The sequence below is a fragment of the Chinchilla lanigera genome, unplaced genomic scaffold (assembly GCF_000276665.1).
Source record: "Chinchilla lanigera isolate Chin_1 unplaced genomic scaffold, ChiLan1.0 scaffold00059, whole genome shotgun sequence".
In the NCBI taxonomy this organism is placed as follows: Eukaryota; Metazoa; Chordata; class Mammalia; order Rodentia; family Chinchillidae; genus Chinchilla; species Chinchilla lanigera.
This window is the reverse complement of record NW_004955460.1, coordinates 280,110-307,256: the sequence shown is the minus strand read 5'-3', so window position 1 is coordinate 307,256 and position 27,147 is coordinate 280,110. Positions and strand designations below refer to the sequence as shown.

The 27,147-nt window shown below is 41.1% G+C and overlaps 2 protein-coding genes across 2 annotated transcripts in view; one reads left to right on the top strand and one right to left on the bottom strand.

Moving 5' to 3' along the window:
* Positions 1-223: 223 nt before the first annotated feature.
* Stk17a (serine/threonine kinase 17a) lies at positions 224-18,922 on the top strand (the record flags this gene model as incomplete). Its single annotated transcript, XM_013521283.1, is given in 6 exon segments — positions 224-436; positions 5,053-5,197; positions 14,081-14,207; positions 17,195-17,243; positions 17,331-17,510; positions 18,093-18,922. Coding segments are annotated over 6 exon segments (1,036 nt in total), but the record flags the coding sequence as incomplete, so codon positions are not given.
* Positions 18,923-22,203: 3,281 nt separating this feature from the next.
* The window catches only part of LOC102011844 (cytochrome c oxidase assembly factor 1 homolog), a 102,276-nt gene continuing 97,332 nt past the window's right edge, over positions 22,204-27,147 (bottom strand). Inside the window, exons 3-5 of the mRNA XM_005397712.1 lie at positions 26,379-26,527; positions 23,396-23,472; positions 22,204-22,521 (exon numbers count right to left, since the gene is read on the bottom strand). Of these exons, the coding sequence (XP_005397769.1) occupies positions 22,440-22,521; positions 23,396-23,472; positions 26,379-26,527 (308 nt within the window). The 3' untranslated portion in view covers positions 22,204-22,439. The remainder of the gene's footprint in view (positions 22,522-23,395; positions 23,473-26,378; positions 26,528-27,147) is intronic.

Sequence of the window (27,147 nt, the reverse complement as noted above, 5' to 3'; positions counted from 1 at the left end):
AGGAGGACTCATTCAAACCATAGTATTTGCTTTTTAGAAAACTGATTTTATAATTTTGCAAGTTACATTTTATTTATAAATCTTTAAATCAGTACATGTGTTACTTTTGTGATTAGTGGGCTAACTCTAAATATTCATTGATGTATTTAGAAATTTTTATTAAAACTTAACCATGTCTAGAAAGTTGCTATTTTTCACAGTGAATGTTTTTGTTTAATTCTAGGGGAAAATTTGCAGTGGTGAGGAAATGTATAAAGAAAGATTCTGGAAAAGAATTTGCAGCAAAGTTCATGAGAAAAAGAAGAAAAGGCCAAGATTGTCGAATGGAAATAATTCATGAGATTGCTGTACTTGAACTAGCACAAGACAATCCTTGGGTCATTAATTTACATGAAGTGTATGAGACTCCATCAGAAATGATCTTGGTTCTGGAATAGTAAGTATTGTCTTTCTCGGGTTGAATGTGGTAGTTTATATTTCCATATAGGATGTTGCTTTTCTGTGACAATGTGCATTGCCTGGTTCTCTGGAAAGGATTTTCCAGATCATCTTCTTGTATTCCTCATAAATACCTTTACTGCACTTAACTGTTTCGCCTTCTTCCCAGCTTGTATTAAATACCTGGCCTATTCTCCCCTTCATGGAGAAAATTAGGTCATCAGACACAGACTCCCTTGGCATCTTTCCAAAGCCTTCTAAGCAAGGAAATTATATCAGCACATGTGTGCTGTCATATATAATGTCAGATACATTTACCCAGGATGGTAATCTTTTGTCTACTGCTTTACACCCTTCCCATCTGTTTGAGGGAGATTGAACTATGAACTTCCAATGCTGGGCTGGGGATATAGCTCAGTGGCATAAGCACCTGCCTGGCAAGCACAAGGTCCTGAGTTCAATTCCCAGTACACTCCCTGCCCCCCAAAATTTAAAAATCTTAAAAAAAAAAAAAAAATTGAACTTCAAGGCTGCAACCCTTACCTGTGTTCTTTAATTTTTATCCTTCCTTTTCTGGGACCTATGTTTGTTTTTTAATCAGTTGTGAAACCTCTTTTAGTTTTTACCTAGGTCTTCTGTTATTTCACTCTGTGCTAAAATTCCTGGTTCTTAGCTTTGACTCTTCTTCAGCTGTCTTTGCTGCATTGCTCTTTTCTTTATTGCTGTACTTCTTGAAAGAATAGCCTGAATTAACAACTATTTCCTCACCTTCTAATCAGTTGTGTTCTACTTCATTGAGCCATTCATCTGTTCATGTGCCAATAACTCCATTCACTTTTCAGTATAATGCCATCTGCTCTTTTAAAACTTTCATGAGGCCACCAACCCTGCTTCCCAAAATCAATCTCATTTTAGTATTCTACTTCTTACTGTCTTTAAGCATGAGATATAATTCTTTCTTGAAATTACAACTTCCTTGGCTTTTACAGCCCTGTTTTTGTTGGTGTTTTTTTTTTTTTTTTCCTCCTTTCAGAGTGTTTTACCCTGTTCTGGATAATGTGAGTGTTCCCCAGAGCTCTATCAGTGTTACTATTGTGTTATACATTTTTGTTCAATAAACTTAACTTTGGATGATAATCTTTGTTGTGTGTACCTTCAGCTGTTATTTACATGATATTTCCAAATTTTTCCAACCTCAGCCCCTCTCCTAAGTTCCAGTTGCCTACTCTATATGCCTGTGTCCAGCTGCAGATCATTATTAATTCAGTATCGATACACTTGCATTGCCCTTCTAATGCTTGTTTCTCCTTTGTTACCATTTCCATTGGTATCCCCATTATATCATTGCCCATACTAGAAACCTTGATCCTGTCCTTGATTTCTTTATCTCCTTTAACGTTCTTTAATAATGAATTACCAAGTCTCCCATTTGAACTTTCTCAGTAACTGCTTAGCTGATCACCCTGGCTTCCACTCTAGGATGTCCCTCTCTGCTGCTGTTAGCTAACAGGCATAGATGTGCTGATATTATTCCCTTGCTTAGAAGCCTTTGATGGCTTCTGTTGCTTCAGTGATCCGATTTTTAGAATCCAGTCAGTATGATGTGGCCAAAATTTTTGTGGTCTAATTGTAATTGTTTTAATTGCGAAAAAGAAGTCTTGAAAGATATATTGTGAATACCAAGATATCTTGATTCTCAGCCAGATTAGTAAATTGTTGCTGTGGACACACGCACGTTATGATCACTGTATCAGTCATTGCTGAAGCACCTGCTATGTGCACTAGATACTAACAGGTGTTGATAATATAAAAGTAAGAATAAATAGCCCCTTCCCTCCAGGTGCTAAAACTCTTGCAAGGAGATTAAATATAAATGATTGCAGCAACATTGGCGTTTCACTACAAATTCTTGTTAGGTGCTGGTGAACACAGACCAAGTATTAGGGCTCTAATATGCTAAACATTAACTGTGTGCTGGGCACTATGCTAAGTTCACTTTGTACACATGGTTTATTAATTAGTATATGCTTTAATATGTATGATTTATACATTTTAAAACGAGTTTTGTTTGTTTATTGTACTAGGGATTGAATCTAGGGCTTCATGCATACCACACAAGTAAGTGCTCTACCACTAAGCTGCATCCTGTAAGATTTTTATGTATGAGAAAAAAACTCAGAGCAATGAACAATGTGAGATCACACCACAAGTAGCAGAGCCAACATTTAGTCATAAAGTGTATATCCCAAAGCGTCTGCTCTTTGCCATGTGTTGTGCTGCTCTTTTCTGCCTGGGTGGTTAGGGAGCACCTTCCAGAAAATGAGACACTTAGAGTTTGGAATTAGCCATCATTACCTTGTCAAGATTTTTCACATTGCTTTTGCCTTCATCTCATGTACTCAGCTAACTTTTTTTCTACTGTTTCCTACCAATCCTTTTCCAGCCCCATACACTGCATTCTAGGTACCCTTTTCCCTAGCATTGAAAGCTGTGATTATACTATCTTCTTCTCTACATTGTTTTGTTTTTTGTTTTTGTTTTTGTTTTTCTCCGGTACCGGGAATCGAACTCATGACCTTGTGCTTGTCAGGCAGGTGCTGTGCAGCTGAGCTAAATCCCCAGCCTCTTCTCTACATTGTTAATAACAAGCAGTCTGTGTATGACATTCTTGTCTTGTATCCCTGTGAACATGGCATTTTACAGATTTTTCTGTTAATCACTGGTTTTTAGTAATTTAAGCGTGGTATTCTTAGTGTTGTATCACTTGGGGTTCATTGAGCTACATGGGTCTTTGTGTTTATGGTTTTTATTGGATTTTGGAAATATGTGGTTATCTAAGGTTTTTCTGCCTCTCCTTCACTCTTCTTTTCAGTTACTATGTGTTAAGCTGCTTGATGTTGTCCCACATGTCCCTGGGGTACTGTTGATATTTGTTCAGTCTTTTTTCCCTGTCTCTGTACTTCACATTAAATGGTTTCTATTGTTTTGCCTTAAAATTTACTGATTCTTCAATATTTAATCGTTATGAAGACCAGTGAATTTTTTGTTTTAGTTACTGTATATTTTTAACCTCTAGAAGTTCCACTTGGTACTTTTCTTCCTCTTCTTCTTCTTCCTCCTGCTCCTCCTCCTCGTCTTTTTATATTTTTTTCTTTATTTTTGTCTGCGTAGGTCAGGCTGGCCTTGAACTCACTATATAGCCCAGGCTGTTCTCAAACTCATGGCGATCCTTCTGCCTCAGCCTCGCAGAGTGCTGGGATTACAGGTGTATTACAGGCATGTGCCCAGCCGTTTGGTAGTTTTCATACCTTCCTCTCTTCCTTGTTTGTTCCCTTCCTCTCACGAGTCCACAGTTAGTTCAGTTAGTGTGTAAAGCTTACATTTAAGCAGAGTAAACAGTGATATGACTGCACATTGTACTGAAAAGGGTTCAGTTTTACTGACCACATAAATAGCTTTCAAAGCTCCTAATAGTAGTATGCATTTGAAGTACATCCTTGAAATTTTGTCAGAAAACTGCATTTATGAATATATCTTGTGCACATGTGAATGACTTCAGTTCTTGAGAAAACAAAAATGAAACCCTTTGTTAAAACAGGTGTGGAGATGCACACAGTAATCCCAGCACTTGAGGTTGAAGGCAGGAGGATCTCCGTAAGGTGAAGGCCAGCCTAAACTCATAGCAAGACCCTGTCTCCAAAAACAAACAAACAAACAACTGTGGAGATGCACAACCTTTGGGAGGCTGATGCTGAGGCTGAGGCAGGAGGATTGCAAGGTTGAACCCAGTCTGGGCAACTTAGCAATTTAGCAAGACCCTGTCACAGAGGGAGAGGGGAGCAGCTGGGAATGTAGCTCAGTATGAAAGCCCTGGATTCTGTTTCATTCCCATACCCAAATAATACATAAATAAAAAGCCAGAGTGGGTAAACATCACAGTGGAATGACTAATAATACATTGCTTTTAAATTGTAGTTCAAGAAATCCTTGTATTTATGTAAATTGATCTATTAATGTTTTTTTTTTTTTTCATTTCCATGACCAGTGAGTTCATTGTTTTATGTAGTAAAGAAATGAATTAAGTTTTCTTAGAGTTTGAATTTTACATTTGGCCATTTTAGTTTTATCATTTTATATTATTATTTTTGTTTTTATTAGTGCATGTTTGCATTACGTAATGATTACAGTCATCATGGGGAGTTGGCACCTGTACATAACACATCTTCTTGTTACATCCCCTTCCTTCTTCTCTCCTCCCCTCCTAAATTTTATCGTTGATCATAGTAATGACTTAAGCAACTCAAATGACAGTAAATTGTGATTTAAAAACTTTTTCAGCTAAGTGCAGTTCCTTGTTTGAGTTGAGGAATTCAGTTTTGAGTGTCCCTGCATATGGTGGCCTGCGTGTGTAGAGGTGTGGACGGTGTACTGCAGCAGTGCATCTCCATCTCTCAGGGACTGAGCTGGCTCTGCCTGTACTATACTTTGCTTCAGATCATCAGATTGAAATTTATACCATGGCACTACCAGGCTGTGACTTGTTTACTCTTTATTTGTATGGTACATATTCACCGTTTCCTTTTGTATGATTTATATTTACTTTAATTTGTCTAGCGCTGCTGGGGGTGAAATCTTTGACCAGTGTGTTGCAGACCGAGAAGAAGCCTTTAAAGAAAAAGATGTTCAGAGGCTCATGAGACAGATTTTAGAAGGTGTCCACTTTTTACACACTCATGATGTAGTTCATCTTGATTTGAAGGTAAGATCTGAGTTACTTTTCAATTTGAAATTGCTAAAAAAAAAAAAAAAAAAATTGATATTCCACCATTTAAAAATGTTTAGCAGCTATTTATCCAAATGTATATTAAGTTTATGAGTTTATTAGATAACAAGGGTATTAGAATTGAGTCTTTTAAATTTTATCAGTACATGTTTGCAGTTCATCCATTGTACAGTCATCTTGGGGGTTACATGTATATACCACAGCTTGTTTCTTTGTTTTTAATTCACTTTCCCTTCCCTCTTAATCCCTCCCTTCCTCCCTCCTCCAGTTCCCCTGTCCCATTTTTTATTCTTGTTGATATTATTAATCTTAGCTCATGCTATGGCACATAATGTTTACATTAATTGAAGTTATTAGGCTCTTGCATGTAGCAAATCTCTATTCTACTTATTTCCCCTGACCCCCTTCCTCACTTCTTGTACTTTTTCCCTTAAAGCACTTTCCTGTGGCGGGAAAGATACCATACAGTATCTCAATGAGAGATATCATACAGTATTTAAGCTTGTATATCTGGTTTATTTCACTCACCATTATATTTTCCAGGTGCATCCATTTTCCTATAAATGTCTCAAATGCATCATTCTTTATAGCAGAGTAGTATTCCATTATATGTAGATACCACATTTTCTTGATCCAGTCATTTGTTGATGGGTATAGGCTGTTTCCAGGATTTAGGTATTACAAGTTGTGCTGCTATAAACATTGGTATGCATGTATTGCTGTAGTAGGATGACTTAAGCTCTTTGGGGAAGATACCTAGCAGTGGGATCACTGGGTTGTAGGGAATTTCTAATTTCAGTTCTTTGAGAAATCTCATACTGATATTCATAATGATTGTACTAGTTTACATTCCCACCAACAATGAAGGAGTGTTCTTGTTTTACCAGTTTCACCAGCATTTTGTTATTGCTTGATTTCTTAATGATTGCCATTCTTTCTGGAGTAAGATGGAATCTTAGCGTTGCTTTAATTTGCATTTCTCTAATAGCCAGAGATGCTGAGCATTTTTTCATATATTTGTTGACAATTTGTATTTCTTCCTTGCTGAAGTGTCTGTTCATTTGTCTTACCCATTTATTTCCTGGATCTTTAATTTTAGGTGGTTTGTTTTGAGTTCTATATGTATTCTAGATATTAGCCCTCTGTCTGAGGAGTAGTTAGAAAACATTTTGTCCCATTCTATATGTTGCATCTTTAGTTTGCTCACTGATTCTTGCACTATGCACAAGCTCTTTAGTCTGATATAATCCCATTTGTTGATTCTTGCTATTGCTTCTTGTGCAGTTGAGGTTCTGTATGGAAAATCCTTTCCTGTACCTATGTCTTCAAGTGTTTTGCCTAATTTATCTTCCAGTGGGTTTAATATTTTCATGTTAATGTTTAATACAGATTGGTTTTGATCCATTTTGATTTTAATTTAGTAAATGATGTGAGATAAGAGTCCAGTTTCAATCTTTTGCACACAGATAACCAGTTTTCCCAGCACCACTTGTTGAATAGGCTTTTCATAAACCAGTTTTTTGAAGATCAAATAGTTAAGTGTGTCTGAGAAAGTTTATGTATCCTCAGTTCTGTTCCCTTGATTCACATACCTGTTTTTGTTCCAGTACCATGCTGTTTTTATCACTATTGCTTTGTAGTATAACTTGAAGTCAGGTATTGCTATGCTTCTTGCTTTGCTCTTATTGCCCAAGATTGCTTTTGCTCTTCTGATTTTCTTCGAGAATTGAGTCTTGACTCATATCCTCCAATGAGTTGGTTTTATCAGGGAGATAATGTACATGTGAGTATGTAGAAGATAAATGATAAAACAAATCCTCCCAAAATAGAACTCAGAATATTCCTGGAATAGGTGAAGTCTTCCTGATGAAAATAGTACTTGAGGTAGCCATTAATAAAGAGTTAGGATTTAGAAAGTAGAGAAGAATGAGCAAATTATCTCATGAGAGTTAGAAATACTTGTCCTTTGTTTGGGGAAAAATAACTAGTTTTTCTGGAATTAAGAGATTATCTTGAGAAAGTGACAGATTTCAGGAGTTTTAAATGCCATAAGGAGACAGATGGTTTTTGTGGAGGACTATTTGAAAAGGAGTGTTCTGAAAAATTAGGCAGGCAGGAATAAGTAAATGAGAAAGAGATGAAAGACAGTTTCTCATTTAAGTGTCAAAAGTGCTAGAGGAGGGGGGAAGGAGAGAAAAAGGACAGTGTATCACTTCTGATCTTTTCAAGTAATCAGAATACCAGCTAAAACTAGCATAAACAAAAATAAACATCTTATTGACAGAAAAGTACAGGGATAATTGAAGCTTCAGTTACTCCAATATTCAAGGCTCTAAGACCGTTGCCAGTCCTCATGCTCAGCTCTGCATTCTCAGAATCGCAGAAAGTAGGCTGAGGTGAATGCTGCTGTTTTACCTCAGAACTGCGTGCACTCAGCAGGAGGGAGCTGGTCTTTGTTCACAGCTCCTTTCAGAAGGCCTGAGATTCATGCTAATTAGAGCAGTTTGGATCAATGTGGAACTAAGTGTCCTGGGGGATGTGGGGTTTCCATTGGCCAGGCCCACGTCATTCTCCAGCCAGTTCTGTTTCTGAAGGACAGAAAATGGATACTTAGGAAGCAAACAGTAAATACTCACTATGGGTGAATATTCATGTATTAGTGTATTCCCTGAGGGGACTATGGTAGAAAAGCTTGAGATCCCTGTAGCTTTCTTGATAGTTACTTGTGTATCAAAGTCCACATATAGCTGTGGGAAGATGAAAAAGTCAAATAGAACGTACCACAGTGACTGTAGTTCCTGTTTTATTCCGCTTACAAGCATAACCTTATCAGCCATGGGATTAAGGAGACAGCCTCAGAACATTGAGGCCACTGGACCCCCAACTAGGTTTTCTATCCTGATCTATATCCTCATCTCTCTGCACATCGTCTGCTGCACCTTGGCCTCTGCTCTGGGGGGTCCTCTAGAAGTAAGTAGATGTTTATGGCAGTGATTCTCCAGCTCTGCCACACATCAGAATCACCTGGAAGAGCTTCTAAAAATAAATTACTAAATAAATAAAAAAGTAAATAAATAAATAAATAACTGGGCCCCAGCACTAGAGGTTCTTATGCAGGTAGGGCCAGGTGATGTTGCTGCTTCCCATCTGGGGGCTACTTGGAGAACTACTGCTGTAGCACACATTCTACCTCATCCTGTGTAAATAACAGTGCGCAAAGGAACACTGTCAAGGAAGTACAGTATGTACAGTCTGGAGTTTGACTTCCAGAGTAGCCTTGGTCATGTCCCATTTGAAGTCAGGTGGGAGGATAATAGATATCCCTTTACATACTAGTTCTCTACAGAAGACGGGAAGGACAACAGTCTGAAAGCTCTGTTATGCTATTCCGAAAGATGCTCATTTAGATTGTTTTTGTAGTACAATGGCTGTCGTGGACAGTCACAACACAGTAGCCACATGATATTCACAGTGGCACTTTTTGAAGGCTAGTGTGGATATTTGTGCATCCACATGTAGTTCTAGGATATTAAAGCTAAAGGTCACAAGCTTAAAATCTTTCATAAAATGGGCAGTTGGAGGACAGGATTGGTCTTTGCTTTGCCCCTTCAGTTTCTCATATGCTTAAAAAGTTGAAGGATCTTCATTGCAAAACATTGTCCCCTGTGTTGCCTTTGAGAATATTGACCAGGCAGCTACAGCCTTTGCAGTCATCACTCCAGTTAAGAAGTCTTTCTCAGTATCAGTCATACAGTGTTAGGGCTTGTGTCTACGTGTTCCCCCAAAGCCTCGTGTGGTCATAGGTGGGGCTTTTTTAGAAGTTGGCTGAATCTAGAGTGTGTGACTCCAGAATTGATTCATGGTGCAGGGGGAGGGTCAAGGGTACTAGGATCAAGGGTGTGAGTGCTACCTGCCCTGAGTAGGCTGGGATAAGGTAAAAGGGACGGAAGGATGTTGTTAAGGTCGGTTGCTTGTTTTGCTGTCCTCTGCTTGCCGTGAACTGGTTTTTTCTCTGCAATCCTCCTCTACCAAGCGACCCTGCTTTGGTGCCAGCCAATTATGAACTGAAACCTCTACACTGTGAGCTAAATAAACATTTCCCTTTTTAACTTTTGGTGTCGGGTATTTTGTGTCAGCTATAAGGAAGTAACTAAGACATACAAAAATATTTCCCAAAGAAATGTTTATGTTGTAGCTTTTTTCATGCTTGGTTTTACACTTAAATTTATAAATCATGTCAGTTTTCTTTTTTATAATATTCTACTAGTTGTACAATATACAAGGTCTTCTAGGAACCAAACCCCAATTAAACAACATTGCACCTGTAGGAAATGAGCTTTCAATTTATGACAGCTCAACCTGTGACCATTATTCAGGAACTAATTAGGTAGCTAGTCAGACAGGTTGCCAACACCATGTGTCATGGATCTTTGATGTCACTTGAAAGCAGTCAAAGTGAATATTAAGTTCATGAATATACAGCTCAACTGTGTTTATATGAGGAAATTATATCCCTTTCTCCCAATACCTTCAGTGTAAATCATATTCCTTTCTCTCCAGTGCTCTGGTTGTACAATTCCTTCCAGATTTAATAGAGGCCTTGATGACAATGATGGGCCTTTCATGTTGATGATGGGCCTTTGATGTTGGCAGCTGGGCTCTCCATGTTTCCTGTACCCAGAGGAACTAGAAGAAAGGGTGGTCTGAAGCTCGGAGCCTTTCTTCCACCCTCACAGTCCTTGTGTATGCACTCAGTCTCTATGGAAACTGCTGAGGGCTCATGTCTCTAAGTGACCTGTTGAGATGAGCTTGGTGTGGCAGCAGTGCAGAGGGGCGTGATTTCCACCAAAAGGTTCTTTCCAGTTGACCTCTCTGAGTCAACATTATAAGTATAAATTCTCACTGAAGATATTGCTGTTAAAAAAGATTATTTTCCCACAATGCTTTAAAGCTTGGTATATTTTTGTACATTTTAACTCTGGAAATTAACGACTCTGATACGTAAACTTAAGTTAATAGGCTGTGTAGTCTCCCATTTCTCCATTGGAAATTTCTATCACAAATTTATAGTTACCCCATAACAGAAATATTAACACTAAAGGAAATACTGTTTGGCTTCAGTGCAGATGCTTAATGGATCACTCACTGAAGGTTCTCAGACAAGTACCTTAAATTGAACATAGGAAATTCTTTAAGAAGCAGCAGATACAAATTTAGGAGTGCACAAAAGTATATCCCTAAGTTCATGAAAATGGAAAAGACAAAATATGACTGAAGGAAATCCCATTTAACATAGGCCATATTACAGTCTAAGAAGCAATAATTAGCAAAGTTCAAACAGAGCTAACTGCAGACCCAAATAGCATTTAAACTTTATTTAAGGGAACCAGTGGTATTTAGAAACATTTACAGAATGTGTATGTTTACTAATCACTAGTGTGGCAGTTAGTTGTCAGTTTGATTGGTTTGGGAGCTCCCTAGATTAGTAAAGCACAGTACTGGGTGTGTCTGGGTGGGTCACGGAGGTGTGGCCTTGGGGTCTAATATGGTCCCTCACCCTTTCCTCTCTGGTGCTGTTTCCCTGCTATGCTTCCTGGCCACCATAAACTGAGCAGTTTTGCTCTACCATGCCCTTCTACCGTGATGTTCCTGCCTAGGAACTAGCTGACCATGGACTGAATTCTCTGAAACCCTGAGCCAAATGACCCGTTTCCTACTTTTAAATTGTGAGTGTCAGGTATTAGATCCCAACAACAGAAAAGCTGACCAGTATAAAAAGTGAATGTCAAGAAACCTGGTGCTTCTCCTGTGGTAGCATTTTTACTTGGCATTTTGTGTGTAGAAGGGGCAAAATATGTTCAGTGATGAATATCTCCCTGTGTCAAACTCTTGCCATCAAATTTGCCTAAAGAATTAACATTTTATTGTACTGTAATTATAATATCTTATTAACAGGGTAAAACTAAAATTGCCTTTAAAAGTTTAGGGGTAGGGAAAGTTCTGCATAGATTTTTTTTCCTGAATAAATAATGTACTACAGTGTTTGCTGTTACTATAATAAAATATGCCTGATGGTGGGTACCTTATAAAGCATAGGAGTTTATTTAACTCAGAGTTCTGGAGGCTCAAGAGCATCGTGCCAGCATTGATCAGCTTGGTTCTGGAGTAGACCTTAGCAGATGCATCCCAATGGCAGGAGCAGTCTCCCGGAAACAAGAAGCCAAGGAGCAGTTCAGGGGTCAGGCACGCTGCCTCCTCTCATTAGCAGCTCTGTAAAGTAGGGATTCCTTAGTACTACCATTCATGCTGCCATCATTTCTGAGACAAAATAGATATTCTTTTCATTTTTTTGTAGGTATATTTCTCCTGTTCACTCATCCAGAAAATACATCTCTGTGTGCCTGGCACTGCCCATGGTAATAACAGTGATTGGCACTGTGACTCCTTTCCACATTAAAGCTGTAGATTCTTTCTTTTCTTTCTGTCTGAATTCAGACCTTGATAAACGTATATGAGTCTTTATAACAGAAGAGGGAAGGAGGGTTAGGTCAAGAGTAAGACATTTTTTAAAGGGAAGGACCTATGCCTCAATGTCCTTTTTCATATTGCAGCCCTACACATTGTTGAAAATCATGATTATCTGCTTTATTACCACTCTAGGTCTTCACACTAGGTTGATACTGGGTAAAGAACAGGAAAAAAACTGGGCATGGCGGTGCACACCTGCAATGCCAGCACTGAGGCAGGAGAATCACTGCAGGTCTGAGGCCAGCCTTGGCTACATAGTGAGTTTAAGGTCAGCCTGAACTCCATAGCAAGACCCTTCCCAAAAAAGGAAAAAAGAAAGGCAGAGGAAGGGCTGCATGCAGAGACATTCTTGTGAGAGGAGAGACATGCTGAGAAATGTCCAGTGAGACCGAGTTTCACTGAGCCGAGGTGAACAAGGCCGGGAGGTGTCTGGAGATCTAGGTGGGACTTCCTCTGAGAATACAAACTTTCCTCTTGAATCTTATATTTTAAAAATTCAAATGATTTTACATTCTAGTCCATAATATATTTATTTAACTTTTTTGTGAAAGTGTCTTGGATAATTTTACACTGGGTAAAAATAAGTTCAAGGATATGAACCTTGTTAATTCCGTGCCTTGGGCAGCCCTTGGCCATCACCGTATCAGTCCTCACCCCATCCCCGTTTGAATGTCTGTTGATGATGAACAGTGACCTTATACCCATCATGATCAGACTTGAATGTGGGACGAGAACAGCTGGCTCTGCATTCATGTGCTCTGCATCCGTGAATTCAACCAGTTTTAGGTCAGAAATATTTGGGGAGAAAATTGCATCTGTACTGAACAGCTACAGACTTCCTTCTTGTCATTTTCTAAATAGTGGTCTAATAACTGTATGGCATTTATAGTTCATAGGAATTATAAGTAACCTAGAGATGATTTCAAGTATACACTTAGAGTGTGTATAAGTTATATGCAAGTCCTACACCATTTTATGTGAGGAACTTGAGCATCTATAGGCTTTGATAAGCACAGAGGGCTCTCGAACCAGTTTCCCAGTCGGAGGAATGAGTATAATTACACAATGGAGGATAGATTGAAGGGGGAGGAAACCATAGACAGGAGGCTACCAGAGTTTTCTGGGTAACAAATAAGGAAAGCCCAAACTTTAAGTGTTGGGGACATGGAGATTTTGCATAACTGTCGCATTGGGCAGTTCGTACTACTGGTGGTACACACAAATCTAATCACTGTTACTGGTCTTTTTACTAATAAAATAATAACAAGTTGCCAGATGGGATACTTACGCCTGTTCCAGCAGTGATGGTTCACACCGCCTGGTAGCAAGATACAAACTAAGGCCCTGCTGTGAACGTGTTAAGAAGTAGAACTGACATAATTGGTGACCTCACAGAATGTGAAGTATGATGGAAAATAAAGGAGCACTTTAAGATGAACCTTGTGCTCGGGCCTTGAGGTTGCCAGGACCACAGAAGAGCGGAACTGGTTTACTGAGCTGGGGGTGATGCCCCTTTCCTCCAAGTGTACCGCACTGAAGACCTGTCCTGTGGTGGGGTCGAGGCTGTGGTACAGTCGTCAGCATGGGAGTGGCCGAAGCATTAGGAGTGGATGTCTGTGCTGGAAAATAGAGTGCACAGCAGTGGGAGAAGAGAGCCAGCCAGTGCAGGACCTTCGGCAGCACCAGGATGTAAGAGGGGAGGGGAAAGAAGTTAAAAAGATACAGAATCTATGGAGTGAAGAAGGAAGCACTCTGGAAGGGAGACACAAAAGGCGGAGAGCAAGAATACTGAGACGATTCACCATACACAGTGCTACAGAAGTCAGTGCATAAATAGTGCCTGAAAGGCATCCGCGGCATTTTCTGAGTCTTAGCTAACAGTTACCTTGACCTTATGAGGGCAGGTTAGTAGGCATACAGTGGACTGAGTTGAATTGAAAAGTGACAGCAAGTGCACTTGACCACACTTTCAAGAAGCTAAGCAAAAAGGGAGTAGCAGGGAGTGAGTGTGCTGGCTAGGAAGAGATTCAGGATCTTCGAAGATAGTCATTAGAAGTGCAGTGGTTTGTTTTTAAGCTAGGGATAGAAGCGTATTTATATGCTGAGAAAAGCTGTATAGGGGAAGAGGTTAAAAATACAAGAGAGTACAAAGCCTGCTACCTTGCACATAGGAAGTATATCATAAAAGTAGTTCTTCAATGAACAACTGCTTACTGTTTGATTCCACAGTCTCAGTTTCACAGATGGAATTTGTATTTTATGGGCTACATGTTTTTGTGTACTTGATCATGGTTTTATTAATCTTTGGGGATATTCATGTTGTTTTTTTAGCCTCAAAATATTCTGTTGACGAGTGAATCTCCACTGGGTGACATTAAGATAGTTGATTTTGGCCTTTCAAGAATAATGAAGGACAGTGAAGAGCTTCGGGAAATTATGGGTACTCCTGAATATGTGGGTAAGTATTCCGAGGAACGGATGGTTTTCTATTGGAGATAGGCCTCACCTTCATTAAGGAGCTCATCTGTGGCCTGCTTCATAGGGCCTTTGCTATATGGAAGTTCTATTACCGGAGATTTATTCCTTTACATTAAATCTAAAACTTAAGGATGGAAAACTTTTAAGAGTAAGGAACCAAATTGGTGATCCTCTTCATATAAAACTAAGGAAGTTTGTTTTTAAAATTTTATGTGATTTTTGAAATGTTTTTTGTTTTGGTGCTGGGTATCTAACCCAGGACCTGTGCCTTCTAAGGAAGACATCTTACCTCCAAGCTACACATCCAGCCTCAGGGCTAAGAAAGTTTGAAGGTTTTGTCTCTCCGCATGTGGCTCAGTGTAGAGTGCTTGCCTAGTACATGCAAGGCCCTGTGTTCCATCCCTAGCACTGCAAAAGGCAAACAAAGGAACAGGAGACAAGTAAAAGCCTTTGAAGAAGTGCCAGTTGATAATAAAGTAATTACCACATCCTGGGGTTCCGAGAGTATGAAGCAGCACAGGCCTTTGGGATCATGCCAGGTTGAGGTCACTGACATAAAACGCAGCTTGAACATAGAAGAACAGCTGGAGTGATGCACCATGCGTCTAGGTTGGGTAAAAAAGAAGTAAGCTATTGCCTTTTTTATTGACCAGAAGAAAATTGGGATTTGAAGGATTAATAGTTCGATTGATTTAAAAATGAAGCATATGCCCATGGAATGATTTAGAAGTTATGACCAGAGAAACAGCACCTTGTGATTGTGGGGCTTTGGCCGTAGGTCTAGAAAGGCAGTTCTTCAGGCCAGAGGTCCAGAGTCATTGGCCTGGGGCTGGGGGAGTTGTGGACATCAGTGGGAAGTTGCCTAGGGTGCTGGCAGACCTGAGAGGGGAGGGATGGCTGTGACCTGAGGCTCATGAAGAGCGAGAGGCTAGGGAGAGCAGGACTCCTTTCAGAAGGGGAGGTGCAGGAACAGGAGCTGAGGATGTTGAGAATTTATTTCAACAAAGGGTATTTCAGAGGACTCAGGAAGGCAGGTTGAGTCAAAGAAAACAAAGCCATTCGTGGATGGCAGTACAGTAAATAAGTGTTAAAGTCCTGCAGTAGATCCTTAATTAACTAGGGAGAAAATTAATGCAAACCAAATTGAACACATTAAAAATAGTGTATGTACCATGGTCAACTTGGTTTTATTTCAGGGACGCAAGGATCATTCAGTATACTCACAAAAATCACTAAACATAAAATACCACATAAATAGAATCAGGGATAAAAAGCCCATGATCATCTTAGTTGAAGAAAGCCTTCATGGTGGTGCATGCCTATAGTACAGGGGATGCTGAGGCAGGAGGATCATTGCGAATTCAAGGCTAGTCTGGACTATATAGTGAGTTCAAGGCCAGCCCAAACTGCATATGGAAACCTTGTATCAAAAAGAGGGAAAAAAAAAAAAAGGAAGCAGAAAGTGAAGGTAGGAGCCAGGGAGAACGATAAATGCTATTTAATGTACTAATTCATTAAATATCAAAACACAGTGAATAAAATTTTCAAAATTTTTGTATAGTACTTTTCCCTTGAGTTGGAGGTTTCTTGGCGTACTGAAAGCTGGAGAGAGATCAGACGAGAAGTGTTACTTTTTGGAAGGAGAGTCTCTTAAAGACTGCTGCCGCTAGACTTTCTGGGGTCTTTTCCCTTGGTCTTTTTTTCACGAAAATTTGGGTGAGAACGGTGCTTAGACTGAAGTGCCACCCCTTTGTGTCCGCAGTGAGACCCGCTGCATAACTCACTCTCCACCTGTAAAGGTTTTTTTAAGGGGGATTTTCAGTTTGACTGTGGAGCAAAGTTCCAAACACTGAGCACATTTTTTTTAACTTCGCTGTTTGCTGTTCAAGTAGTGGAAAGCTCAAGCTTGGAGCCATTCAGCAATCACGGTATCACTCACTGTATTATCAGAGCAGATTATTTTTCTCAACTCTATAGATGAACTTTATTGCCTTTGTGGTTCCAGTCTTCTGAGAATATCTAGGGTTTTTTTCTTTTTATAAATTTTGTTTTATTTTTTTAGTACATATTTGCCATATATAATGATCACATTCATCATACGAAATTTATACCTGTACATAGTATGTCTGAATTCATTTTTTCAGTCTTTTTCCCTCCCCTCCCCTCAGCCTTTCTTCCCTTCCTTATTTATGAAAGCTGTGGTTTTTATAGCCCTGTTGACTGACATTTTGTTAATGAATGTGCATTGTAAAATCTCACTTTGGAGCCCGGCGTGGCGGTGCACACCTGTAATCCTAGCACTCGGAGATCAGCGTGGAAATGATAGTGAGTTCAAGGCTAGCTTGCACTACAGAGTAAGACCCTCTCTGGGAGGGTGGATGTGAGTAATAGACCAGAGGGTGAGAGCAGCCACCGAAAGCCCAGATGAGAGGGGAAAGTGTCTTGCACTAGGCTTGGGCTGTGGCGATGAAGAGACAGGGATGCACTTCTGATTTGAAAGCCGCTCTCCGATGGATGTGGTTGACGGGACAGAAAATGGGAGAACAGAAAGGTGCCAAATTGTCTCTTTATATTACAGAGTTTTTTCATCCAAATATTTGTTTAGATGTTAAGGGTCAACCATGAGGGTGGAAGTATGAAAAATAACAAGTTAATTTCAAACATCTAGTAAGGATTTTCTATTCATCCAGCGCTGGGGAGGCTGAAGCAGGAGGATTGCCATGAGTTCTAGGCCAGCCTGGGGTTCATAGTGAGTGTAAAGGCAGCCTGAACTGTGACCTTGTCTCAAAAAAAACAGGGGAGAAAAGATTTTTTTATTCATACTAATTCATGATATTATTTCATTTTAGGTCAAACCTTGATAATAGTTATGTGTAGTTTTTAATGCATACTTCATCACTTATCTCTAAGAGCATATTGGGAAATTTTTTTCTATGAAACTAAGTATTTTCTTGTTTCTCCAACTAGCTCCTGAAATTCTTAGTTATGATCCTATCAGCATGGCAACAGATATGTGGTAAGTGTTATTTCTGAAAAGTCAGTGAAAGTAGTTCCCAGAGATGAATTTGGTACTAACTGCCCTCACACTTTCCTTCTGACCCAGGAGCATTGGAGTGCTCACGTACGTCATGCTAACAGGAGTATCGCCTTTCTTAGGCGATAATAAACAAGAAACGTTCTTGAACATCTCACAGATGAATTTAAGCTATTCTGAGGAAGAATTTGATGGTGTATCTGAGTCAGCAGTAGACTTCATCAAGAGCCTTTTACTTAAGAAACCTGAGTAAGTATTAATATTTCTCTTCACCTGTGGGGCTGGGGACCCTGCCCCTGAGCTACACTCCCAGCTAGGTTTTGAGTGATCTGCTCTGAGCAAAAGTAGTTCCACAACTGAAACCACAAAGTGAAGACACAAACGTGTGGATATGAAACTAGGTGAACCTCTTGGCTTATTAGGTCTATTGAAAGAAACTGCCCAAAATGAACATATTCCTAGAAAATGTGACCTGCGCCTCGGTCTAACAGGATTGAAATTAGTCAGCTTGTGTAACTGCAGATGTGTCATGCAGGGAAAGGCACTTGCTATTCTGGATTTGTCAGTGAAATGACAGCTACTCCTTAACAGATATTTTTTACCTGTTCTTGGGGTGCTCGAAAGAACTTTTGAGAGTTACCTTACTTACTTTTTCAACATTCTAGGGAATGCACTCAAGCTCTAGAACTGCTGATTCTACTCAGGAAGCACAAAAAGATATTTGCCAACTCCTTATACTTTCCAAAATTTGACACAATAAGTACAGGACCGTATGCTGTGACTTTTCAGTTGAAGTTTAATGCTGTCACATGTGTGAATGTCTTTATACAGAGATCGAGCCACCGCTGAGGAATGTCTCAGACACCCCTGGCTGACACCAAGCAGTATTCCTAGTCCTTACAAGCTGAAAGGAACAGTAGAAGCAGCAAACATCCTCCAAGAAGGTGATTCTGTGGCTGCAATTAATGAAGATGCCGAGAAGCCAGAATCCGAGGGATCCCTTGTGACGGAGGAGTTAATTGTAGTTACTTCATACACTCTAGGACAATGCAGACAGTCTGAAAAAGAGAAAATGGAGCAAAAAGCCATTTCTAAACGATTTAAATTTGAAGAACCATTGCTGCAAGAAATTCCAGGAGAATTTATCTACTGAGCTATATCTCCCTTTAGAACTTTAAGATTTCTCCATTGAAATGTTAATATTATTTATGGACCTCTGGCCAAATGTATGTATACGGGAAGTGGGTAGCCAGGAAGAACCGATAGAAAAAAAATAATTTTGTCAAACTTTTGGAGTTAAGTGAATCAAAACAGGTTTATAAAATTGCCAGGCAAGAATTTAACAGGTAAAGCTATCTGTTTCAGTGTTCTTTTTAAGGAGAGAGATGTTTGTACCTTTTAACACCCTGTTTCTCTAGAATGAGAGCTTGTGTACAAAGATACTTGTATTTACTTTAAAAAGTGAAGTAAAAGTGCCAAAATTACACTTCCAGTAAATCTCTTTTGCATTATTCGTGTGCACTTATACCTGCATATATGTATTTACTGAAATGGATACACTTTTTCATTTTGGATTTGTTTGGGAGGACAAGATTTTAATTTCAGTAGATACCTTTAAATGTTGGAGACTTACAAAATATACCTACTTTACATTGAGTGGATTTGGTTTCTTTGTATTGTGTCTGTTTTTGCCTAATGCTTATAATTTATCAGTGGCTAATTTTTTTTCCCCTCAGCATCACTCAGAAGAGAAGTGGTGATTTTCCATCTCTGAAATTGTTCTGGTTCTTGTTCTGTCATCTGATGATACTAACGCATGTCTTTTCCCTCCTCACACCATCCTTTTCTGCCTTCTTTCCCAGGCTACTCCCTGCCACCCCCCAACTTGTCACTCAGTTTTGTTCACTTGTAGGTGTCATTGTGATCTCATAAACACTATGGTTGCTTTGGGCAGTGAAAAGAAGCTATTGTTTTTGTCCCACAGTTAGTGAAACCTAAAGCAGAGGAGGAAGAGATGTAAAGGATAGTCATGATGGCTGCCAAGCCTATAGTTCCGTTATTTCTTATAACCCTTAAGTTATACTAGGACCAGTTACAAAGTATTGTAAACCTTTATTTTGTCCACCAAAAAACTGACTTTGGATATTTTATTGTTAGACAGCTTATTGCAGAGCGAGTATAGCTCACAACTACAGTATATGCAAGGCCCTGGGTTTAGTCCCAAACACATAAATATATATACACACACACATACACACACACACACACAAATTTGGTTAGGATCAGATTGAACATTTCACTGGCATTGAGACCCCAGAGTGAACAGTAAATTCCTATTTAAATAGGACACGTGAAAGTGTATCCTGCATAACTTAAATCCTTCTCACACAATGAGGTCTGAGGTTCCTCAGAGTGCTGAATTTGCATGAGTGCAGCTTGTATGTTACCTGTGCACTGTGTGCATATACCTGGGCCCTTGCCTGTCCTCTGAACTAGGGGTCACACAAGGCTCCTAGCATTAAGCAAGTACACTATTCCAGAAGGACTTACTTCTTACTTCAGAGATACCAATCTCTTGATGTGAAAATCATGACAGTGACGGTGCCTGCCCAGTTCTAAGCTACGTGCAAGGTGGTGTGGTCAGCATTTACACAGATGTGCCAGTGACTTGTTCTTGTCCATCTGCCATTGCATGGGGTGGGTGAGGCAGTTCGGTCGCACTGTTTTCCCACTAAATTGACTTCACTTGTATAGTTTTATCAGAAACAGCATTTGTAAACAGGCTGTGAAAGGGAAAAACGAAATTCTGTCCCAGTAGCAGAGTTTTCAGTGAAAACCCATAGCCACGGGTTGTCTCAGGTAAGTCCTAAATGAAGTAAAACGATTTGAGGCAAATTTGTATAAACAGCTCTTTGATAAAAATAGGGGGTAAATGCACTAAACTAAAATCAAAATGGATCAAAGATTAAATGTTAAAACAAACACTAAGTCTGCTGGAAGACAGAATCAGTAGGACTCTTGAAGACATTGGTGTCAGCAAAAAATTTTATGAACAAAACCCTGTTCTCACAGGAGCTATCACAAAATTACCAACTGGAATCTCATCTTACTAAAAAGTTTTTGCACAGTAAAAGAAACCAATGTGAAGAGACAACCCCTAGTGTGTAAAAAATTTTGCCAGCTCTTTTTCAGACAAAAGACTAATACTTAAGACTATATAAAGAATCCAGAAAATTCAGACCCTCCTCCAAATTTGAAGACCCAATCCAAAAATGGGCATCTGAAATGGACAGACACTTCTCAGGAGAAGTAGAAATGGCAAATAAATATATGAAGAAATGTTCAACATCCCTGGTCATTGGAGAGATGTAAACAAATGCTGAGATGCCATCTCACTCCAGAAAGTGGGAATTACCAAGAAATCAACCAATAACAAATGCCGGTGAGGCTGTGGGAGAAAAGGAACCTCTACTCCACTGGTGGGAGTATAGATTGATGCAACAACCACTGTGGAAATCAGTGTGGCGAGTCCTCAAAAATTTGATGTTCCGTTTGACCCAGCTATTCCCCTTCTTGGTATCTCTCGAAAGACTTAAAAGCATCATACCAGTGATATATGCATACGACATTTATAGCGGCACAGTTTATGTACTTTTTTTTCTTTAGACAGGGTCTCAATGTGTAGTTCAGCTTGCCGTTAGACTTACTGTGTAGCCCAAGTTGGCCTTGAACTTGCAGCAATTCTCCTGCCTTAGCCTCCTGAGTGCTGGTATTACAGATGTGCACCACCATGCTTGACTATAGCGGCACATTTTGTAATAGCAAAATCTTGGAAACAGCCCCAATGTCCATCAGCTGAGAATCGGATAAAGCAGATTTTTTTTTTTTTAATACAATGGAGTACTGTTCTACTAAAAGAAGGATAAGCTTGAGCTGTTTCTAGCTAAATGGATGGACCTTGAAACTATACTCTTAAGTGAAATAAATCAGACACACACTTTGTAATACTCTATTTCACTGGTGTGAGAAACCAAAAATATAAGGACCAAAAATAGATCTTGGGAAGTGGGAAGAAAATGTTCAAATGGGAAGGGGAACAAGGGAGGGGGGAAGGAAAAAAGGGGCAAGAAAAAAAAAGGAAACAAAGCTTTGTAAATAAGGGAAGAGGGGTTGAAGGGAGGGAAGGAGAACGGGAAAAAAGAATTAAGATATCATGTACCGATACAAATTCCCTATGATGAATGTTATGTATATCTAAAATGTACCAATAAAAAATGCAAAAAATAAAAAATAAATACATGCTCAGCTTGTTTCTCCTAAGATGAATAAAAGCTGAGGAAATGATTCTCAAGTGCTGCATGCAACTAAGCTGTTTGGAAAGCACAAAGATAAGAACCATTAGCTTTATCTTTCCCACATTCCCTTTGGACATGTATGCGTGCACATACATTTTTAAGCTTTCAGAATGTTTGGAATAAAAGCAATTATTTTGTAAATCTTTAGTAAGGCAGACAGTTGGTGCCTGAAATAGAAATAACAATAAAGTAAACAAAATATCCCAAAGCAACTGAGAATTCCCACAAGCTACTTCAACAGGGATTCAGGGAAGCCAAGCAAACCAAAAGGGCTGATCTTTCTCAGCAGTCTGACATCGGTAAACTTCAAAGCCCCTGTGGTGCCAGTGACCCTCAGCGCTATATTCCAAGCCCTTCACCCTTTTAAATATCTTGGCTTTTTGCTTTCCTTTGCTTTGTTGAGGCATAGTCTCACTGAATTGCTCAGGCTGGCCTTAAACTTTCTATCCTCCTGCCTCAGCCTCCTGAGGAGCTGGGATTACAGGTGTATACTGTGGCGCCAGGCTACACCTTCACCTTTTTCATGGAGCTGAAAGCTATAGGCAGGGGATGAGGAGTGGAGAAGAAAGAACCAGTGGAAATCAACATTGTATTACTGATAGGGGTTTATTTTATCTTGTGCTTTGCTTTTGTATAAGGAGCACTTCTGAAAAAATATAAACCTTTATTGTAAGTTTCCTTGTGGTTGAATTAAATGAACCACAGTGGCATTTGGGGTGGTCACGTCAGCACATGGGAACCACCTCGCTTCAGCAGTCACCCCACTGGCTGCTGGAGAAGCGGCACGCTTGAAGGTCGGCAGGAGGAGTGCAGAGCCTTCCGTTCACTTCCCCTCCTTGCTGTGCGTGAACACAGGGATCCGCTGCCCATCGCTGAGCTCCAGGACGACCTCCTGAAGGTTCCACCTGTGGAAAAGCAAGAATGGAGGCTTCTCATCAGTGAGACACTGGGCAAAAGACAGGTCCAAAGGGAAAAGATTAAGAAGCAGCTGGTAGGAGCACTGCTTCAAGTTGTTCCTAAATGTTACTAGGCCCAGTGCTGTGATAATAGCATGTTTAGTGTTACTTAATCAAGGCAGGCCTGGCAATGCTTGGCTGACAGAAAAGGCGCTGCATCGGGAAGGAGGGAGGGCGGCTTATTTCCCATTTCCTAACTCACAGTGACTTCAGCCCCTGGCCTGCTATCCCACCAGCTCCTCCACTAATCCCAGGCTCAGGGGTCGATGAGCCCAGGGTGAGCTGGGTGGGGGTTGCTGCTTTTGTCCTTGGGAATTCAAACACATCCTTGTGAAACGGCAAACATCCCAGAGACTTCCCATCCCGGAGAGAGGCTGGCTGTGGGGGTAGTGAGTGGATGTAGCTATTGGCAACCAGACAAGAAAAGCCAATTAAGGGGGTGGAGGGCTCTGCAGAGAATCCAGTGAATAACCGGAGCCAGACTCAATGCCTTTATTCATCTATAATGACGGAGGCAGCCGAGGGAGAAACTGAACACAGCATCAAATCATTGTAGACCTAGACCACTATAACTGTCAAGTGCTTCGACTTCAGCAGGACGAGGAGAGGACAATTCACGAGATTGTGTTGGATAAATTGTCTGGACTGAGCTAAAAGCTGAAGCCTTGGCTTGCTGCCCAGCCATACAGCCTTCTGCTTCAGGCTTTAAATGCTGATTCTTCTTATTACTGCAGTCATTTAAGACAGATATAGATGGAAACCGGCAGCGTTTCTCTTGGAAGGCCTTCCTCCTGCCCGCCATTCCTCCACACTTCCCTCATACCTCTGAAAGGGGGCGCTTCTGGTAGACTGGGTGAGGAGATGGCCCTTTGCCTTGGGCCCGGAGACAGGAATCTTCAGCTGCGGGGCGTAAAAACACAAAGGAGAGATGTCACCGGATATGCTATTGTCTCAAAAGATGTCAAATGTACCTTCTAGAGCCACACCCATAGTATCCAGGGATGAGCCAGAGTGTCTGGAGAATCCACCTGACTTTCCACACAGTCTTGGGAGACCTGGTGAGATCAGTGGCTGTCCTTCCTGTCTACACAGAGACCTTGGCGGCCAAACTTAGCACTTCCAGCAGCACGAGGGTCCACCTCGGAGAGCAGGAAACCACCTGCGCGTGCCGCACTGCAGGCGAGTGTCAAACACGCCGAGGAACCCAGCACGACAGGGTATTACACCACTCCCATTAAGGTCTAGATCGAGTGACACGATGCTGGCAAAAACATGGGCAGTGATCAGCTGGGTGGAGCTGGAGATGGGAGAGAAGACCTGAAGGAGGCCTGGTGGCACGGGACAGGCTGTGTCCATGGGCATTTGTTACAACTCACAGAGCAGGACACGTGGATGTGTGTCCTTCACAGAACATCATTTTACCTCGAAAAATGTGTATTAAACTCTGGTTCATGATTTACGTGTATATGTGCTAAAAGTGCAGTGCACAGATGTTTGAAGGCTAGTGTGTAATACATCAAAGTAAGAGATTCATGAACAAGGATACAGCCCGATGAAGAGGCATGGTGCTGTATGCGTGCTCACAGTGTAAACTGTCTTTTCTGTTTGAAATTTTCCATAATAAAACAGGAAAAGAACAAAGATCAAAAGTGCACCATGGAAAGGGAACTAGGCGGGTGCCGTGGTATGCGCCTGTAGTCCTAGCACTCTGGGAGCCTGAGGCAGGAGGACTGCAAGTTCCAAGCCAACCTGGGTAAATTAGAAACTTAACAAGACATTCTCTCAAAATAAAAAAAAGCATTTAAAAGGTCTGCAGATGTAGCTGAGTGTTAGTTCTATCACTAGGACTTTTTTGATTATTTGTTTGTTTTTTGAGACAGGGTCTCACTGTGTAGCTCAGGCTGGCCTCAAACTCACTATGTAGCCCAAGCTGGCCTTGAACTCGCAGTGATTCCCCTGTCTCAGCCTCAGCTGGGATTACAGGCGTGCAACCATACCTAGCAGTGGTACCATCGAAAAAACAAAACAGGTGGATGAGTATCACCAGCAAATTGGAACATATTTTGTTCTGGACCATAAATAATAGGCATTAAGGGGGCTGGGGATTTAGCTCAGCGTCAAAGCGCCTGCCTGGCAAGCGCAAGGTCGTGAGTTCGGTTCCCGGTACCGGAGAAAAACCAAAAAAAAAACAAAAAAAAAAAAAAAAGTAATAGGCATTAAGGAAAAAGACAAAACAAAACAAAACAAAAAAGTAAGACCTCCATATCCACAGGGCCTACATCTACAAATTCAACTAAAAAAGGATCAAAAATATTTTTAAAAATGAACCTGTACACAGCTTGTTTTTCTTGTCATTAACCCTGCATGACACCAAGTAACAGTTATCAATACCACTTACATTGATGTTAGGCATCTGTAGCCTACAGATGATTGGAGATTTTCATAGTGGGCTGTCATTCGTATGTCTCACTGCTGGGGTGGCTTGAACCACTGGTGGTCATGCATGATTGTCCCTTCTGGCAGCTTTTTATTAATTTTATTAGTAAAAAGACCAATGAAAGTGATGAGATCCATTTGTACCAACAGGGGCATAAGCTGCCCAATGGGACAGTCCAGTGTTCAAACTGGCTGCAAGGTGTTAAAGTCAATGGCAAGATGTATGTGGCTTACTGTATATGTAAATACAACCCAGCCTTCAGCAAAACAAGTTTGTGAAGGTTCCCTTCTGTATGGATTTAATTTTGGAGATTTGGAGATGGGGTGATACTGGAGATGGAACCTAGGACCTTTTTTTTTACTGTCTTTTTTTTGTTTTTTTGAGACAAGATCTTGCTATATATTCCAAGCTGCCCTTTAACAATACAGTATGTAGCCCAGGATGGCCCCAAACTGCAGGCAACCCTCCTGTCTCAGCCTCCTGACTGTTGGGATTATAAGCATGAGCAACCATGTCAGGCTTTTTTGGGGGGAGAGAAGGGGAAAGGGGGGAAAAGGGAGGAGAGAGGGAGATTGGGGAGGGGAAGAGTAGCAGAGGGAGACTGTCAGGAAGGGCAGTTGGGGGGAAAGGGAGGAGGTGGAGGTAAGGAAGAAAGGAAGGAAGTCAATCAAAACATCTCATTCTTGTCCTTAAAGTGATTCCCAGGCTCCTGCCACCATAGTGCAAGCACCCAGCCTAAGTGCTCTACCTGCCTGGCCCTGCCTGGCCTACTGCTTCCCCTGCAGGACCTCCAGGTAGGGAACCAGCCTTTGTAGCAGGTGTGAGGCTCTAAACGCTCAGGTGAGGCCCACATCTCTGCCACAAGGCTTGCTGGCCCCTGCTCTGGAATTTCAAACCCTCAGCTCGCTCACAGTCCCCAGGCCTCCTGCATCTCCACACCCCACACCTCGAGAGTTGACTAAACAGAACTATGTGCTGTATTTTACATTTAAGTATTTTTCATTTAACATTCAAAGCCAAACTATACAAAAAGATAAGACTTAGCATTGCAGAATGGGCTGGCATTATGAAGGCAATGTAAATAAACAAATTTTGAAAGGAAAGGTGAAAGCTGGTTGCATCTGGATAGGCATGGACTGGACAGAGGTATATTTCAAATCAGAGCTGAAGTGGTGGCCGAGGCCACTGTTCACTCCTCTACCTTCAATCCAACAAGATGGTGACATCCACCGCATTCCCTGCCTCATCTGTCCCCGACAAAGGAAGAAAAATATGTGAAATGACTCCCTAAGAACACAAACAGAGTTTTCTATGTATTAAAAGCCCATTGTGAAAGGAGCTACCCTGAGTGACAAGAAAGAGTGCGCACCCGGGCTTCGACGATGTCCACGAGGTGGTCCCTGCTGAGCACCGGCAGGTGGTGCACCTGGAGGGGCGCGCCCAGTGCTTCCAGCGCCTCGGGGTGGTTGTGCAGCTGCTCCAGCGCCATCTGGTAGTACTCGGTCCTGGTGAACCCTTCTGAGAGGACACACGGGGTTAGCGTGTGCTCCTTGTTTACTGAGCAGTGAAAGAATACAACAGAAGTGCTGGAGGACACAGAAATGGCAACTAGGGGAGGAGGAGGAATCAGGACTGTGTACTCACACTGCCTGTCTTCCACAGTGGCTGTCCCGACTTTTCTAAGCCTCCGTTGCTTCATTTTTTGTCACCTGTCTCCCTGCCTCATTTCCCTTCCACTAAGTGGTTTCATTAGCTCTTCTCTGAGGCTCCTGTCATTTCTGCAATCCTGTGATTCCATGAGCAGCTCTGAGTCACAGCTGGCCCAAGACTAGGAGGAGGGGCAGAATCTGTGACACTGACTCGAAACACGGCTGCTTCCACTCTGATGAGGAACAGAGTAAGCCAGGTGTGGTGCCCCACTCCTGTAATCCAAGCATTCTGGAGGCTGAGGCAAGAGAATCACAAATTCCAGCCCAGCCCAGGCAATTTATCTATTTAGCAAGATCCCCATCTCAAAAAAAAAAAAAAAAAAAAAATATGCTGAGCGTGGTGGTGTACATCTGTAATCCCAGCACTCAAGAGACTGAGGCAGGAGGATCAGCCAGCCTGGGCCACCTAGTGAGTTCAAGGCAACCAAC